We start from the raw sequence: 17,801 nt of genomic DNA on the forward strand, positions 1-17,801 counted from the left end.
AAGCTTTTCTCTCTCACCAGCAGAAGTTGGTCCTTGTTTGTTTTGAACATCTCACACATTTTCTTTAACCTGTTCTTAAACTTCTCTTTCCCAGCTTGTGGAGGGAATATCTATATCAGTGATTCCAGTCCCAGTGGATATGCATCTTCCCCCAACTATCCTAACAACTATCCACAGCATGCTGACTGTGTCTGGACCATAACAGCTCCGAATGGAGGGGCAGTGGAGCTGCAGTTTGAAGACCAGTTTTACATTGAACCTTCACCCAAGTATATAGCCACATTTATTTGGCATACATTTTCTGAGGCACTCCATTTTCATTTTTCTTTCCCTATTACGATAGCAGTATGTTCCCTAATTCCCCAATAGAATTTACTCCAAAATTTACAATTAGGATGTTTTGGAGACTTTTGAGAGAGGTGCCTGGACCCTCTACATTGCCAGTGTACATCCCTGGCCTTTTTAATATTTGACAGAAATCAAAAATAAGATATACAGCAAAAAAGTAACAGGGATGGAGGAAGCTCAAATGGTAGGAGGATCTCTTCTGTAAATTCTATGCCCTGTGCTCCCTTCCTACTCAGATTGGTGGCCAGTGGGCACAGACTGATTGGCCACGGCTATAAAATGCCCACAGCACACTTGGGGGTTTGTACCACTATATCCACTCATTTGGTCTGTGCTCTCTGCATGCCAGAAGATATATAGGGCCAGATCCTCATTTGCTAATCAGTTGAAGTCCACTGACTTCAGTGGAGTTATACCAATTGACATCATAACAGTTCCAGGCAACTTAACCTGTATTTTCCCTCCAGCAAGGTTCATTCTCAGGCTTCTGACTCCCCAGCCATCACCTCTCTTGGGCGGAGACACGTGTCTCCCTCCTTCCTCAGTGGGGTATTTCCAGGTTGCAAAATTCCATGCCTACACCATGAATTCCCCAGCAAGATAGACTGCCTTAGCAGGCTTGCTTTGCCTTCCTTCCTCAGAGGCTATAAACAGCATAATTGTCCACAGTTATCACAGCTCTTTCTAAGCAAGCAAATTTATTCTTAAGGAAAAAGCATCACAGAGAAAAACAATAGAAGAACTTACACTGATGCTAATTAGCTCACCAAAGATCAACCCTGACTCCAATAAGGGCTCTGGTAGGCGAACAGTCCTTCAAACCCCACCAAGGGATTTTCCTGCAGCTACAAGTTCAGAGCCACTTAGGCTCAGAACCAGCACACCAGGAATATGTGATCATCTCCTTTATACAGTTTGGGTTTTGATCCTTAGAGACTGTGAATAGGCAATCAGTCAGACAGTGGGTTTCTCCTCTAGGAATAGTTTCAAAAGATTGGGTCCAGAGGTGGGGAATTTGCATTCCCTTCCCCTAGGTATTTCCTAGGAAACCCACTTAACTTTAAAAGTTCATCTTGTTTCAAATAGTACTTTGAAGCTCATTGCACTTCCCAGCCAGGGTTTATATCAGTTGGGTCTCCTCCCTAGAGATCCCACAAAAAATGCATTTTAATACAATGAACTCCTAAAATACTTAAACTGAATTCAGTCAGGCTTAACTTAATTCAGTAGGGTTTGTCCAGGATATTGCAGGAATCTGCCCTATCTGTCACATAATTGATTCAAGCCCTATCATTGTCTGTGAATTTGTCTGGCTCTATCACTGTGCCTTTTTCCTAGTCACACCACATCTAAAATGTCATTGCTCGAAGGTTTCAGGTATTTGCTGAAATGTTATAAATGGATTGTTGCTGCAAATTTAATAGAAAACTTCCTCCTATTTTAGTTGTGCCTTCAGTTACCTTGAATTACGTGATGGAGTTGACTCCAGTGCACCAGTGCTTGCCAAGCTGTGTGGAAGTTCTCTGCCAGGCATTCAAAGGTCTTCAGGAGCTGTCATGTATATGAGGTTTAGGTCTGACAACAGTGCCACACATATTGGATTCAACGCCAAGTACTCAAGAGGTAATGCTAGCAGTTATTCCATGTATTGCATTTTCACTGATCTGTGGCAATAAAAGGAACAGAAAAGATTTAGGACCCAAGTCCTGTAGTTTTAATTCAATAAGGATTGGGCCCTAAATTATTCAAAATAGATTGATTGACAGAAGCTTTTGTCTCTTTCCATTATTCTATACCATAGATTCATGTAATCAGAATCATCACATCAATTAATGCTAACATATTATTTCCCTAGCGATAGATAGGAATCATAGCAAAATATGAAAGTCCTTGTAGAATTGCTGCAGTGGAAACGGGGATTGGGCAGTTTGATTCGCCTAATAGTGAAACTGCAGCAATCTAAGGGTACATCTACACTACAGCGGGGAGTCGATTTAAGATACGCAAATTCAGCTACGTGAATAGCGTAGCTGAATTCGACGTATTACAGCCGACTTACCCCGTTGTGAGGACGGCGGCAAAATCGACTTCTGCCGCTTTTTGTCGGCGGCGCTTACTACCACCTCCGCTGGTGGAGTTAGAGCGCCGATTCGGGGATCGATTGTCGCGTCCCGACGGGACGCGATAAATCGATCCCCGAGAGGTCGATTTCTACCCGCCGATTCAGGCGGGTAGTATAGACCAGGCCTAAGGGACAACACCAAAAGGGCCAGAAGGAGTAAGTGGCTGTAGCACCCGTGGCCAGAGGCCCATGATATAAACAGTGATGTATGACAAATTACATGCCAGGTGCACCTTGGTCAGCAAATGGCTGCAAATGAGGTTAGATGTGTAAAGTCAGGTCATTTGATTCGGTATTCAGCGTTCAAATAGAGTGCAATTTGTATGACGAGGGGGTTGAAGAGGTATGTATTGCAAGAAGAGCAACTAACAGCAAGTGTTGTGAGGTAAAGTAGGGGTACCCTGATGCCAGTGTTATAACTGATTATATTAACAGTGCCCAGAGGCAAACAAAGAAGTAGCAAAAGCAACAGAGTGCTGACAATCTCAGCATGGGGTTGTGTGATGGAATGGGGATGGGATGAGATGGAGAGTCAATATTTGCCAGCCAGAAAATGAAATAATTCATTAAGAAATCATTTTTTATTTTCTAGCTGCTAAGGCAGGGTTAGAAACATGCAACAAAGAGTTAACAGTAAAATAAAGCCCTTGGGTCGGATTCAACAGCAATGTAAAATGATGTCAGTTTTCAGTGATGCCACTAACCTTCAGAGAAAAGTGTTTGCTTATTTATATTGGTCTCATCTGGGAGCGTTCAAAACTAGGACTGGGGGGCTGTTTCTTCTTCATATTTCTTGGTAGCAAAGAACTGGAATTTATTGTTTTAAGCAAGATTTTATTGATTATGTTTTGATCTCAAATATAAAAAACAAATTATATATATATATATATATATAGGGGAGTGGAGATTGGGTCCACTGTATGAAAATATTGACATCACATATTAAGAGAGAATTTGTATCTGGTCAAAAAGAATCCCAGTGGAATATATTGGTTTTTCCAGTGCATCCTGTATGTCTGCCAATTACATAACAGACTTTTCAAGGCAGTTGCTGTATTTCTCTTTATGTCCTGTGCAGTGGTGATAATATTGATGGCTCTTAACAAATGACTTATTCCAACATGATTAACAGGTAGTTATTAATCATATTGGAATAAGTCATTTGTTAAAAGCCATCAATATTATCACCATTGCACAGGACGTAAAGAGAAATTATAGTCCTGCCTCTAAAAGTCTGTTATTTAATTAGCAGACATACAGGATGCACTGGAAAAGCCAATATATTCCACTGGGAATAATTTATTATTTGTTCTTAACATTATTATTATAAACTCACATTTTGTGTTATCACAGAAGTGAAATTTCAAGAGACATGAGTGAAAAGAGGGTGGTGGCTTTGTGAAATGGGAAGTCAGGCCATGCATAGCAGCAGCACAGGGAAAGGCATGGAAATGAGAATCAAAAGCAGTAGGAAACAAACACGAAGCATGTAATTCTGCTTTTATGCTGTGACACAGAAGACAAAACCAACAAACAGACTATGAATATTACTACCTAGTTAAATCTACAGAGGAATCTGACCCATGGCTCCAAATCCAAACCATCACCCAAACCTTAAAAATCTGGATCCAAATTTAGCAAATGACATTTAGCTTTATAATGGTCCAGCACAAAATCCATGATCAAAACACTGCCAGACTGAGATATTTGAAATCTGTATCCAAAGGACCTGATTCTCATTTACACTGCCAGAGTGGAAAGAGACTTCAAAGTAAATGAGAATCAAGCCCCAAATCTGTAACTTGAGTTTATGTTTGGCTGAGGTAATGAGGTATCAGTGAGAGGTAAGACAAAGAGAAAACGAACAACATCCACAGTAGGTGTAAGTATTTGTGGAAGGAAAACAAACCAGGACTGGTGGAATTAAAAGGAGAGATTAGGAGATTTAGAATCTGGAGGACAATCCCCACTATGGTTGTGCCGAACTACTTGGCAATGTGCCGTTAAAGTCTTGTGGGAAAGGCAGCTCAATTCCATGAGGTGCTGTTCTAGGGTGAGAGGCTCACTAGAAATGTGGTTCTCTTTGCAGCTACATGTGGTGGAACGGTGACAGGACAAAATGGTGTCATCGAAAGTGTAGGATTTCCTGAGCTGCACTATCAAGACAACTTGTTGTGCGAATGGTTACTCCAGGGGCCTACCGGCCATTATCTCACCATTAGCCTAGAAGGACTAGATGTTCAGGACTCCCCTGAGTGTGCAAATGACTTTGTGGAGATCCGCGAGTACAATGCTTCAGGTCAGTAGACTGTTTCAGTGATTCTCCTCCCTGCCCTCATCCCAGCAGCAAGCCTCAAAGGAGACTACTAAAAACTCTTGCTGCTGAAAGAACTGCATGCAGTACAGGTGTCTTCCTTATTGCCAGAGTAGTTACATTAGTTATTGAAGTAAAGCAAAGGAAACAAAAACCCTTCCAATTGTTTCCCAAGATTGCTTTATTTCTTTAAACCTACCTAATGGTTTAAACTCAGTGGTGCTACTTGAATAGAAATTTGAATAAAAATCATCCTGATAATAAAACTCATCTATCTGTCTTTGACTTGCCTAGGGAATTTATTGGGCAGATACTGTGGTACTACTATCCCTGATGCAATGGATACTTCTGACAGTTTTGCTTATGTCAAGTTCTTCACTGATGGATCTATCAACGCCCCAGGATTCAGACTGCGCTTTGACGCTAGTATTGAAGGTTAGAGTTGTAAAGTAGCAATTTACCATAAGCAAGGCAGCATACACAGCTAACCACATTTTCTATCTTCACCAGAGTGCAATTGTTTTGTTTTGTTTTCAAATCATTTGTTCTTACAGTAGTATATATTTGTCCTTTAAATCTGATTTATGTATGGTTGTAGCTCTTTGATCCTTGGCTATCCTGCCCGGGTGAAAGTTAGAGCAACAGACGACCTGTGCTGTCTTCCACCAGCACAGGAGGGAAAGCAAATTCCCCACCCAAGTCCTTTGTAAGGCTCTTTCCTCAGGGCCCAATTTATTGTTTATAAAAAAGGATGTAAACACCACAAAATAAAACAACTCAATTGCTGCTCACAATCCCCAGAGGCTTTTCTCTGCCTCAAGCAGCCAGCGGACAGGAGAACACACCCTTCCCTTGTGTGACCTGCCTGGACCCAGCTTCCTGTTCTGCACGAACCCGGCCTGGCTATGTGATCCCTTTCCAGACTGCTGCTTTAGCCTGTCACAGTGAGCTACTCAGATCTCTTGACGTCATAACCCCATCGTGGTTCAGGAAGGCAGTCATCTGGCATGAGCATTTAAGGGAAGCAAATGTTAATTCTTGATTCACATTAGTTACGATGGTCAATTATCATTATTCATATTTATCAAATATTTAATGGCTCATTTGAGTGGATCTACCAGAAATATTAAACTTCTCTAACCATTGTGATCAACACATGGAAGGGTATAGCAAAGCAAATTAGAATTTCAAGCAGGCAAGAGCTTTTTTTTTAATATCAGTTCCATGGTTTTGCTTTAATCCTTTACCTCCAGAAAGTATTTAGTATCCATTGATTTTCTGCAAGAGCTTTCCTAACATTTGTTCTGTTCCAGAGTGTGGTGGAGATCTTAATGCGCCTGTTGGGACATTTACTTCCCGCAACTATCCCAACATATACCCACACAATCGAGTGTGTGAATGGAGGATCACCGTCCCGGAAGGACGACGGATCACACTAACTATTAATTATATGAAAACCGAAGGCTACCAGAGGTGCAGCTTAGATTATGTGGCTGTAAGTGTGAATGAATACAGGGAAAGCACATGAACGTGCTTTAATTTACTTGTACAGTTTTACCAGAGTGGTACTGTTGAAATTGCGTGTATATTTGTATATCTGTTTCTAAGACAAATTATAACCCACCCCAAAAGAATGGGAGTGGCGACAGAGGAAGAAAGAAATTAACTCTCTAAGGTACAGATTCAGGAAGGTACTTAAGGTCATGTGTAACTTTAAGCATGTGACTAGTCCCACTGAAGCCAATGGAACTACTCATGTGTGCAGTTACTTGTGTACTTAAGTGTTTGCAGGATCAGAGCCTTATTTACTAAATCAAACAAAATGTGATTAGACTCTGAGTAAATTCAGAAAGCACACTAAAGTACTTAAGTCTGAAACAGAATCCAGTTATCATTTATTATTTTTACAGCACCCACAAATACACTTGTACTTTACAATACAGAGAGAAATGATCCCTGCAGAAAAGTTCCCTACAGCTGGTGAAGCATCTACTGCCCTGTGTGCTGAGTAGGGACAGAGCCAAGACTCTGTCCACCTGATCCCTGCCCATCTGTGTGATGAGGCCAGTAGCAACTGGCCTCCATCCATCACGTGGCTATCCTCCATGCCCTTACTCCCCTGCTTTAGACAAGTCACACGCACTGTCCCTTTATCAGCTAATGAAGTAATGAACTCTGAAAGGAACAGCCTTCCTGTGTGTCGAGAACTCTCTACCTCATTCTAAATCTCAACTGACAACATCTTTTCTCCCTCTCCTGTACCTCTGAAATTACAGGAGAAGGAGAAGGAGATTAACTCCGCAGTTATATTATTTCACTCCTAGTGTCTTGGGATGCACTCTGCATGAAAGAAGCCATACCAAAAAAACCAGCTGTATCATCAAAAACTAAATGTTAGAGCTGATCAAAAGTTTTCTATAAAATTTCTTTAAGTGGTTTTTTGACAAAATTGTTATTTTTCACAAAAAAGTCCCTTTTCATTGAAAATTTCCAAAGTTTTGTTAAAAAAAATCTTGGATTTTTTTTAATTTTTTTTTATTTTATTTTATTTTTTTTACTTTTGGACAAAGCATCAAAAACATTCACAGAATTTTTTAGGAGAAAACAAAACATTTTAATTCAGGACCTGACCCACTAGAGTCATTGCGAGTTTGTTTCATAGATTTCACTAGGTTTTGGAACAGCCCTTTATGGAGGGATTTCAGTGAGTCTTGTGCAAAGTACATTTAAACTCTGAAGAAGATGTTTGGTTTGAGCCTCTAAGAATGCATTTTTAACCAACAGATTTACAATGGCCTCAGAAAAAATTCTCCCAGACTAGCCAAACTGTGTGGTGATGTAAATCCAGGCACTCAAGTGAAATCCTCAGGAAACACAATGAAAGTAATTTTGGTCACTGATATCTCTGTTTCAGCGAGAGGCTTCAGTGTTTCCTATTCTTCTAGTGAAGATGCAGGTAATGCAGATTTTTAAATTAATCTTATATAAAGTATCTTTGGCAAGCCATTTTGTAGCTAGTGCATGGCAAAAAAAGCATTGCAAAAATATGACACCTGTAACAAATACATGTTCTTTTTCTGTGTCCCATATCTTAAAAATGGCTGGGCTGAAAAACCTCAAATTTGATCAAATTTGGCAATCACCCATTTTACATAAGTAGAAAGCACCTTTTAAATAAAAGGTTTTTTGGGGGTTGTGGGTATGTGCGCACACATGTAAATCAAGCCTAAAATGGAAAGGACAGCTTTCACTCGCAGTGTTTTGCAATGAGAACTGCATACACATCTCTTGCTTCTGAGGATGGGCTAGACTGTGATTTTTGCATTTAGCCTGGGATAAGGGGAGTGCAGCTGCTCCTCCCCAGGAGGCTTTATGATGCAGAGTCAGATGCCTTCTGTGCTCCCCCATTGCTCAGGAGGCCTGGTAATTTAGTGCAACTCTTGCAAGCCAGCTTCATTGGCTAATGTATGCAGGTGGGGATGGAGCTAACATTCCACCCACTATTGCACACAAGAGATGGGGCAGCTGGCAGAGTATTGCCTGTTAGGGCTCAGGCTTTTGGAACATGCTTCCCCCCTACGTCCGTAATAGGATGAATGAGCTGATCTTCAGAGCGTGCTGCAAGGCCTATCTCCTCTTCCTTGCCCGTAAGGAGTTGGGCGATAGGTAAGGCTGGGTAGCGGTGGAGTGGAGCTGTGGTAGGGATGCTGTCAGGAGGTTAATTAATTTTTGTTATATTTATTTTGTTGCTGGGATATTTGATTTGCTTTTGGGGTAACTTCTGGGTCTGTTTCTTTACATGTGTGTTTTTAAATGGTTGTCAAGAGCACCCAGGAGGTTGGGCAGGCACTCTCTCGCTGCAGAGTAATAGCATCTACATAAAGAAGGAAATGAAGCTGGACCTAATTCTGTTCTCAGTAACACCACTGTTGATATCAATGTGCAGGAGTAAATGAAAGCAAGATTTGTCTTGGTGCACCAAAATTATTATTATTTTCAAATAAGCAGTGTCTTGGTTCTGCAGTTTGTGGTGGGACCTGCATGGAAGCTGAAGGAGGGAATTTCACTTCACCAGGTTATGACAGTATCAGAAATTACACAAACAACTTGAACTGTGAGTGGACCATCAAGAATCCATACCACTACAATTCATCCACTTACATCTCCTTTGAGGATTTCCACTTGGAACACCACCAAGACTGTCAGTTTGACTACCTAGAATTACGAGTAGGTACGTAAGGTCAATTGAAACAGAAGAGTGAATTAAGCATATTAATACATCAGTTGCTTTAGTGGCAACTGTGTCATGTTAAGTGCACTGGATGGCAATTCTCCAAAATTTAAAAGGAGTTTAATATGGCACTCTGTGATAAAATATAGGCTGAACAACATAAAGGCAGAGATGTTTACTGGATTAATGCACTACATCTATATATATTTGAACATATTTTAGAACTAGAACATATGCCTTCCTTTGGAAACATGGGACCTGATTCACCACTGCCCTACCTCAGTTATGCTCATGTAACTCTACCAAAATCAATGAAGTTAAACTGGTGTAAAACTGGAGGAATACAGCTTGATATGCATTTCTTTAATATATTAACACTTTGTGTATTGGGAAGTTCCTCTTTTTGTGCATTCTCTGGTATCTTGCATTGTGAGGCACTGGGAAAGCACCATGCCTCTTTCTTTTAATATTAAAAATAGCTCAACTAATGTTGACTGTAGTATGCAAGCACCAGATGTCTTCTGCCTTCACAGGCCATATCAGTGACCCCCAGAGAGAAGGACTCTGATTACAAGAAAATTGTTTTTGAGAGGGGGTATCTTTGAGGGTAGAGATCTGTTACATCTTAATTGTTTTAAATATCAGCACCTGGATGTGTAGGTGTAAACTTGTCTTCTCTCCTTAATCTTAAAAAAGAATTTCTGGTCCGAGATATAGACTATACAGTAGAAAGTAAAGAAAGAGAAATACTAAAGTAAATCTCTATTCTCCCACCTCTTCTCACTCCTCGTGCGCTCAGGCTCTGATACCAAAGTGCTTAAGTAGAGAAAGTCTATTTCCCCGGGAAAGAAAAAGAAGCAAACAGCCTTGTGTTATTCAATATTGCTCACTTTGGCCAGACTAGTGGATTTTCAGTTTACACAAGACTGGCCTCATGACAAAGACAGGCTGTTGTAATTCAGCTGCATATGCTGACAGTTAGCATTTGGTAAGCAGTGAGATTCTAATGGTTCCAGAAAGTCACTAAATTCTAGTGGATTGTCTTTGAACAGTGACACAAGAACAGCCGTGAATTTGGGAAAAGATCCTGTTTGGTAGCAGAGAGATGGGAGACACTGACTCAAGAGGAGAGTGTGGGATTATTTCCCTGGAATTGTCTATAGTACATATGTTTTTATGTTGGTTTTTTTTAAAGGTAGAAAATTAAGCATATGTTACTAGATACTCACAGGAAAATGTGTTTACTCCAAATAAGCAAAACAAATATTTAATTTCAAGCTTCCTGGGTGAGGTTTAATATTGTTTTAAATGATCAGCTACATGAGCATATTTCACTAGTCTAATTTCATATCCAATCTTTTGAATGAGCATTCTTTGCTTTTCTGTCGCAGATCCTGGACTTTATTATTCAGTCTACACCTTTTTTCAGTTTGAGTCAAGTTCAGTCAAATAGATGGGCTAGTGTCCCATTCTCTGTCAAGAAAGCTATGCAGATTCATATATATATATTAGTGTATAATATTGGAAAAGACAGGTTGCACAGATTTGCTGTGTAATTTACATTAAATGTCAGTTTATTATACATCACTTTTCATCCACAGATCTCAAGGCACTTTACAAAGTTGGCTAAGTGTCATTATCCCTGTATTACATAGGGAGATTGAGTGACTTGGTCCAAGTCACACCAGGTACCAATGGTAGGGCCTGGAATAGAACCCAGATGTTTTAACTCCTAGTCCTGTGCCATCAGTGCTGGGCCATGCTGTCTCTCCTTTTGCAAGTTCTGATCTGATTATGAATAAAGACATAAATCTGTAGGCCGATATTGTTAGAGAAGTAGATTTAGGAAGACAGTGCTTGGACATTTTGACAAACACTATTATAAAATGCCTCACTCTTGTCCCTCTCTCTCATTAAGAGCATTTATCTATTTATATAACACTAACAATAAAATACAAATCAAACCAGCAAAGATGGAATAAAAGTTTGTAGAAACATATGCAGATGATTAAAAGTTACAAGAAATACATCTACCTATGTCATTCTTTGTTCTATAGAGAAGTCTTCAGCTAACAGAGCACACGTTACATAATTTTACACAGGCCTTGTCTACACTACGAGAGTAGTTCGATTTTACTTAAATCGAATATTTGGAATCGATATTGCAAAGTCGAACGTGTGTGTCCACACTAAGGACAGTAATTCGACTTTGTGAGTCCACACTAACGGGGAAAGCGTCGACATTGGAAGCGGTGCACTGAGGGCAGCTATCCCACAGTTCCCGGAGTCCCCGCCGCCCACTGGAATTCTGGGTGGAGCCGCAAATGCCTTCTGGGTAAAAAAAAAAAGGGGCCAGGGTGCTTTTGGGTAACTGTCGTCATCCGTCCATCACTCCCGCCCTCCCTCCCTCCCTGAAAGCGCCGGCGGGAAATCATTTCGCGCACTTTTCCAGTCATTGACAGCGCGGACGCCACAGCACTGTGAGCATGGAGCCCGCTGCAACCATCGCTGCAGTTGTGGCCGCTCTCAACGCCTCGCAGCTTATCATACAGGTTGCCCTGAGGCAGATGCAGAAAAGTCAGGCGAGGAGGCTACGTCAACGCGGTGATGGCCTGAAGTCTGAGAGTAGCACAGACCTCTCAGAAAGCAGGGGACCCAGCGCCGAGGACATCACGGTGGCAATGGGTCATGTTGATGCTGTGAAACGGCGATTCTGGGCACGGGAAACAAGCACTGAGTGGTGGGACCGCATAGTGCTGCAGGTCTGGGATGAATCACAGTGGCTGCGAAACTTCCGCATGCGGAAGGGAACTTTCCTTGAACTTTGTGAGTTGCTGTCCCCTGCCCTGAAGCGCAATGACACCCGGATGCGAGCAGCCCTGACTGTCCAGAAGCGAGTGGCCATAGCCCTCTGGAAGCTTGCAACGCCTGACAGCTACCGGTCAGTCGCGAGCCAGTTTGGGGTGGGCAAATCTACCGTGGGGGTTGTTGTGATGCAAGTAGCCAAGGCAATCGTTGATGTACTGCTGCCAAAGGTAGTGACCCTGGGAAACTTGGAGGCGATCATAGATGGCTTCGCAGCGATGGGATTCCCAAACTGCGGTGGGGCCATAGATGGAACTCACATCCCTATCCTGGCACCGGACCACCAGGCCAGCCAGTACATTAACAGAAAGGGCTACTTTTCCATGGTGCTGCAAGCACTGGTGGACCACAGGGGACGTTTTACCAACATCAATGTCGGATGGCCGGGCAAGGTTCATGACGCTCGTGTTTTCAGGAACTCTGGTCTGTTTAGACGGCTGCAGCAAGGTATTTACTTCCCGGACCACAAAATAACTGTTGGGGATGTGGAGATGCCTATAGTGATCCTCGGGGACCCAGCCTACCCGCTAATGCCCTGGCTCATGAAGCCCTATACAGGTGCCCTGGACACTGAAAAAGAACTCTTCAACTACCGGCTGAGCAAGTGCAGAATGGTGGTGGAGTGTGCTTTTGGACGTCTCAAGGGGAGATGGAGAAGCTTGCTGACTCGCTGTGATCTCAGCGAAACCAATATCCCCATTGTTATAGCAGCTTGCTGTGTGCTCCACAATCTCTGTGAGAGCAAGGGGGAGACCTTTATGGCGGGGTGGGAGGTTGAGGAAATTAGCCTGGCTGCTGATTACTCACAGCCAGACAGCCGGGCGATTAGAAGAGACCAGCGGGAAGCGCTGTGCATCCGGGAGGCTTTGAAAGCAAAGTTCCTGAGTGAGCAGGGTAACCTGTGACTTTCTAATTTTGTGTACAGAGAAGCCTTCACCCCACTTCCAACACACGTTTCAAAATAAAAATAGTTCTACTTTGTTAAAGCACACCGTTTTCTTTAATACTGTTTTCGCGGGAATTTTTTAAAACTGGGACGCAGACTGTGGTGCGGAGCGGGTGTAGTGTAGTCGCGCGAATGCAGCTTCTAAACTCAAGGACTGACAGGCTCCGCTGCGGTGGGATGGTTCTTTCAACGGAGCCTGTCACCCCTCCTGATACGGACTGTGTGTATGGGGGGTCTATGTGAGTTTGTGGCAGGGGGGGGACGGTTACAGATCCCCTGCTGTGTGGCTCTGTGATCCTGCCTAAGGACCGCCGCTTAAGATCTCTAACTGCCCTCCCCTGACACAAAGTCACAGAGCAACCCACCCCCCACCACATAACATGAAAAGAACCTCCCAGACTAACCAGGGTAAGTAGTCACTGCATCACTGCACTATGTATGTGCCCTGCTGCTGTGCCTGCCCCCGACTATGTACCCTGCCAAAGGTGACTGTCCTGTCCAATTACCAACCCCCTTACCCCCCCCCTCCAAAAGAACATGATGGAAACAGTAGTTAACAGAAACATATTTTTTATTATCAACTACACATGGGACTGGGAAGTGAAACTTGGACGGGGGCTTGTGTCAGGCGGGAAGGAAAGAACTTGTCAAACTTTGGGGAATGAGAGCCTTCTGCTGCTCGAGCTCTCTGCAGGGGTGGAGTGAGAGTTAGCAGGGACTCTGCCGCCTCTCCTTCTGTGCACTTTGGGTGAAGGGAGTATGGGACTTGGTGGCGGGGGAGGGCGGTTAGAGATGGACTGCAGCGGGGCTCTGTCCTCCTGCCTCCGTTCCTGCAGAACATCCACAAGGCGCCGGAGCGTGTCCGTTTGCTCCCTCAGTAGTCCAAGCAGGGTTTGAGTCGCCTGCTGGTCTTCCTGACGCCACCTCTCCTCCCGATCCATGTTGGCTTGGTGCATTTGGGACAAGTTCTCCCGCCACTGGGTCTGCTGTGCTGCCTGGGCTCGGGAGCAGGCTATAAGCTCTGAGAACATGTCCTCCCGTGTCCTCTTCTTCTTATGCCTAATCCTCCCTAGCCTCTGGGAGTGTGATGACAGGCTAGGTTGTGAGACAGTCGCAGATGGGGCTGTGGGAATGGGAAAAAGGGAGTGAATTCCTCAGAAAGATAAATGTAGTTGTGAACAAAAAACATAGTCTTTCTCTGTGAACAGGACCATGCACAGCACCTATCACATGCGCACTCAGCACAAGGTCGAATTCTCGGCCTTCGCATTCAGTGTCTGGGGTTTTGCAGAGCACTTTTGAGAACCCTGTCAGGACAACGGAATTGCTCTTGCACGCAGACATGGTAAGCCGTAGATTCGTGGCAGCTTAAAACTTTAATATTAGCAATGGCCTCATTTCACATTGAAATCAATGTCGGTCCCTGCTGCCAGCAATCCGGCAAGCAGGAAGTCTGCTCCTGTCCCACACCCTCGCGGCTGTCCCCGGAAACGATCCCTTTCGGCTGACCCTCTCCCGCCTCCACCGCGTGGCTGCAAACCAGCGGTTACAGTTCTGTAAAGGAACGGTAAAGCAGTCCCAACACTAACATTCCCCTACCTCATTCAAAGCAGGTCATCATGAGCGACATCACCCTCATGAGGATCTCTGAGAGCGACAGACAGAGAATGCTCCGGGAAAGCCTTCAAAGACCAGGGCCGTATGCCGCCATGCTGTGCCAAGCAATGATTCCGGAGTACTTGCTAGTCTCGTGGCGCGGCAACGTGTCCTACTACGGAGGACCCAATAAGGCCGCTCTCCCCAAGAACCTAATGCAGCGGATTTCAAATTACCTGCAGGAGAGCTTCCTTGAGATGTCCCAGGAGGATTTCTGCTCCATCCCCGGACATATAGACCGCATCTTACTGTAGCTGCAGTAGCAGGGACTAAACAGTAGAGCGGCTTGGGCAGGACAATCATGCAAAACCGGACATTGCTAGATTTTTTTCAAATAGTTGCACTGCCCATGACTGAACCGTTAAGTTAATCAAACTAATCATGAGAAACCCATTTTTTAAATTGTTAATAATCATGTTCTGTTACAAATAAATGTTTAGATGTTTACAACACTTACTGGATGATCCTTCACCAGATTCTGTGTCCGGGGTAACGGCTGGGGAGGGTTGGTAGGGGATCTCTGTAAGGGTGATGAAGAGATCCTGGCTGTCGGGGAAATCAGCGTTGTGAGCGCTGTCGACTGCCTCGTCCTCCTCATCTCCTTCCTCATCTTCCCCGTCCGCTAACATGTCCGAGGATCCGGCCGTGGACACTATCCCATCCTCAGAGTCCACAGTCAGTGGTGGGGTAGTGGTGGCGGCCGCACCGAGGATGGAATGCAGTGCCTCGTGGAAACGGGATGTCTGGGGATGGGATCCGGAGCGTCCGTTTGCCTCTTTGGTCTTCTGGTAGCCTTGCCTCAGCTCCTTGATTTTCACGCGGCACTGCGTTACATCCCGGCTGTATCCTCTCTCTGCCATGTCTTTAGAGATCTTCTCATAGATCTTTGCATTCCGTCTTTTGGATCGCAGCTCGGAAAGCACGGACTCATCGCCCCACACAGCGATGAGATCCAAGACTTCCCGATCAGTCCATGCTGGGGCCCTCTTTCTATTCTGAGATTGCACTGCCATCAGTGCTGGAGAGCTCTGCATCGTTGCCAGTGCTGCTGAGCTCGCCACGATGTCCAGACAGGAAATGAGATTCAAACTGGCCAGACAGGAAAAGGAATTCAAATTCAAATTTTCCCGGGGCTTTTCCTGTGTGGCAGTTCAGAACATCCGAGCTCTTACTGCTGTCCAGAGCGTCAACAGAGTGGTGCACTGTGGGATAGCTCCTGGAGCTATTAGCGTCGATTTCCATCCACACCTAGCCTAATTCGACATGGCCATGTCGAATTTAGCGCTACTCCCCTCGTCGGGGAGGAGTACAGAAGTCGAATTAAAGAGACCTCTATGTCGAACTAAATACCTTCGCGGTGTGGACGGGTGCAGGGTTAATTCGATGTAACGGCGCTAACTTCGACATAAACGCCTAGTGTAGACCAGGCCACAGTGTTTTGAAGAGGAGTGCTGCAGATATCTTTGGGGGTGCCTGGTGTTGATCTAGGAGTGACTGTTTATGAATAGGGACACCCACACGTTTCTGAAACTAGACAGATCCTATCATCTAAACTGAAAATTCCCATTGAATTTAACAGGCATTCCATGAATAGAAGAATCAAGGGACATAACTATAGATAGGTTAGCTAGTCCATCCTTTCCCATCCTTCTAGCCATATCACTTTGCAATGCTATGGACCAGTCTGTGAGTGAGCACTCTCAGGTTCCATTGGTCAGACTAGACATAGACCTCAAAAGGGCAGAGGAAAAGACTAAAATGACTAACACAGAGCAAGCCATAGAATCTGCTCATTCAATTCAATTCAATTCAAAAGGATAAATACTACAGCTTCTATAATTGTTCCCTGGCTCGAGTGATCCAAATGCCACTATAAAACTCTAAAGCTCTGCAAAAATTGAAACATATAGAATAATTAGTCTTCCATTAATGTGTACTCTATCCATTTGTGTGTGTTACAATACAAAAAAAAACCTTTTATGCTGTTTCTCCCCCCTTCTCTCCCATTTGTTTCATACAAATTAATTTAACTTACTACAGATATTTTAGGATTGATTGAGTTAGCTGTAAAATTGGCAAACTGGCATGTGTTTTTTACTCAGGGGATGCTGATGGAGAGCTGATATCCAGACTCTGTGGCCAGGCACCACCTTCAGTGCCTCTAGTCATAGCAGCTCCTCAGATCTGGGTGCACTTTAGAAGTGATGAGCGTGTGGAAGATAGAGGATTCTATGCCAGTTACACATTTGAAGGTAAGTTCTATGAAAAGCTATTTTCCCTGACTGTGGCAAGTCCAGTAAATGCTGCTAGTCATGCTGATCACACTGGAATGAGGTCTGCCCTCGAACAACCCCACAGCAGAGTGCTTGTTGAGTTTCTGTTCAAGCTGAACACTTTCTCAGCTGAGCTTTCACACACGCTGTCCTCTGCCTTATCTCTGTTCCTTGAGCTGTGTTTGAGTGTTTTGCAGTGCTAGTGAGGGGCAGGACAGTGCTCAGAACACATGGAGACTCTGTTTACTGACCAATGCATGCTACTCTTTGTGTCAATGCTGAATTGACCGTGGATATTCATCTGGACCCATCAGCAGCACTACATTAACAGTGCTGTTAAAGTGGAAGTTGTGGTTTTAAGTATCAATTTCCAAAGCTTTTATAGGGCTTTATTAAGGTTCAAAATAAATGTGAATTTCACGTTCATTGAAGCTTCTTATGTACTATACTGCCAACATGTTTTTAACGCTTGAATTTTCTAAACCAGGTTGATTATCATCACCCATCTGAATTCAATTTAAATAGTTTTTCAAATTCACTTTAAAATATTACTGATATCATTGTTGTTTGTTCAGAGCATGCAGTTTCTCAAATATCCAATCACGGTATTGTTTTATTGCAGCTTGTGGTGGTATACAGACTGCTGAAAGTGGGGTCATCTCAAGTCCTAACTACCCAGATCCTTACAACAATTTAAATCACTGTTCTTGGTTGTTGGAGGCCCCGCGAGGTCAAACTATTACTGTGAGTAACACTAAACGCATGCTATAGAAAAGAGTGAATGCACTTAGTGTACTTCATGAGTCTGTAGGAAGAGAGATTTTTTAATGGTTTAAAAGTCTGAAAAATGTGAAATATTAAAGAATGAAAATGTCACCATCAACAATATCCAAGGAAGGGGCAAAATATGCAATAGAGATAAAACAACCTGCTTCTGTAGATCATAGTCTATTTTTAAAAAAGTTGAAGAAGGTAATCTTCTAATGGTTCTTGTCCTCAGATAGACATCACATGTCACTCACTCTTCCTCCCATAAAATAAATCAT

General features: G+C 43.5%; 1 protein-coding gene across 1 annotated transcript in view; it reads left to right on the forward strand.

Moving 5' to 3' along the window:
- CUBN (cubilin) overlaps positions 1-17,801 on the forward strand; it is a 219,340-nt gene that overhangs the window by 151,147 nt on the left and 50,392 nt on the right. The window contains exons 44-52 of the mRNA XM_034760353.1: positions 95-269; positions 1,793-1,971; positions 4,560-4,769; positions 5,079-5,219; positions 6,098-6,279; positions 7,569-7,740; positions 8,809-9,015; positions 16,585-16,734; positions 17,378-17,499. Of these exons, the coding sequence (XP_034616244.1) occupies positions 95-269; positions 1,793-1,971; positions 4,560-4,769; positions 5,079-5,219; positions 6,098-6,279; positions 7,569-7,740; positions 8,809-9,015; positions 16,585-16,734; positions 17,378-17,499 (1,538 nt within the window). The remainder of the gene's footprint in view (positions 1-94; positions 270-1,792; positions 1,972-4,559; positions 4,770-5,078; positions 5,220-6,097; positions 6,280-7,568; positions 7,741-8,808; positions 9,016-16,584; positions 16,735-17,377; positions 17,500-17,801) is intronic.

Source organism: Trachemys scripta, chromosome 2 (assembly GCF_013100865.1).
Source record: "Trachemys scripta elegans isolate TJP31775 chromosome 2, CAS_Tse_1.0, whole genome shotgun sequence".
NCBI classification, from domain to species: Eukaryota; Metazoa; Chordata; order Testudines; family Emydidae; genus Trachemys; species Trachemys scripta.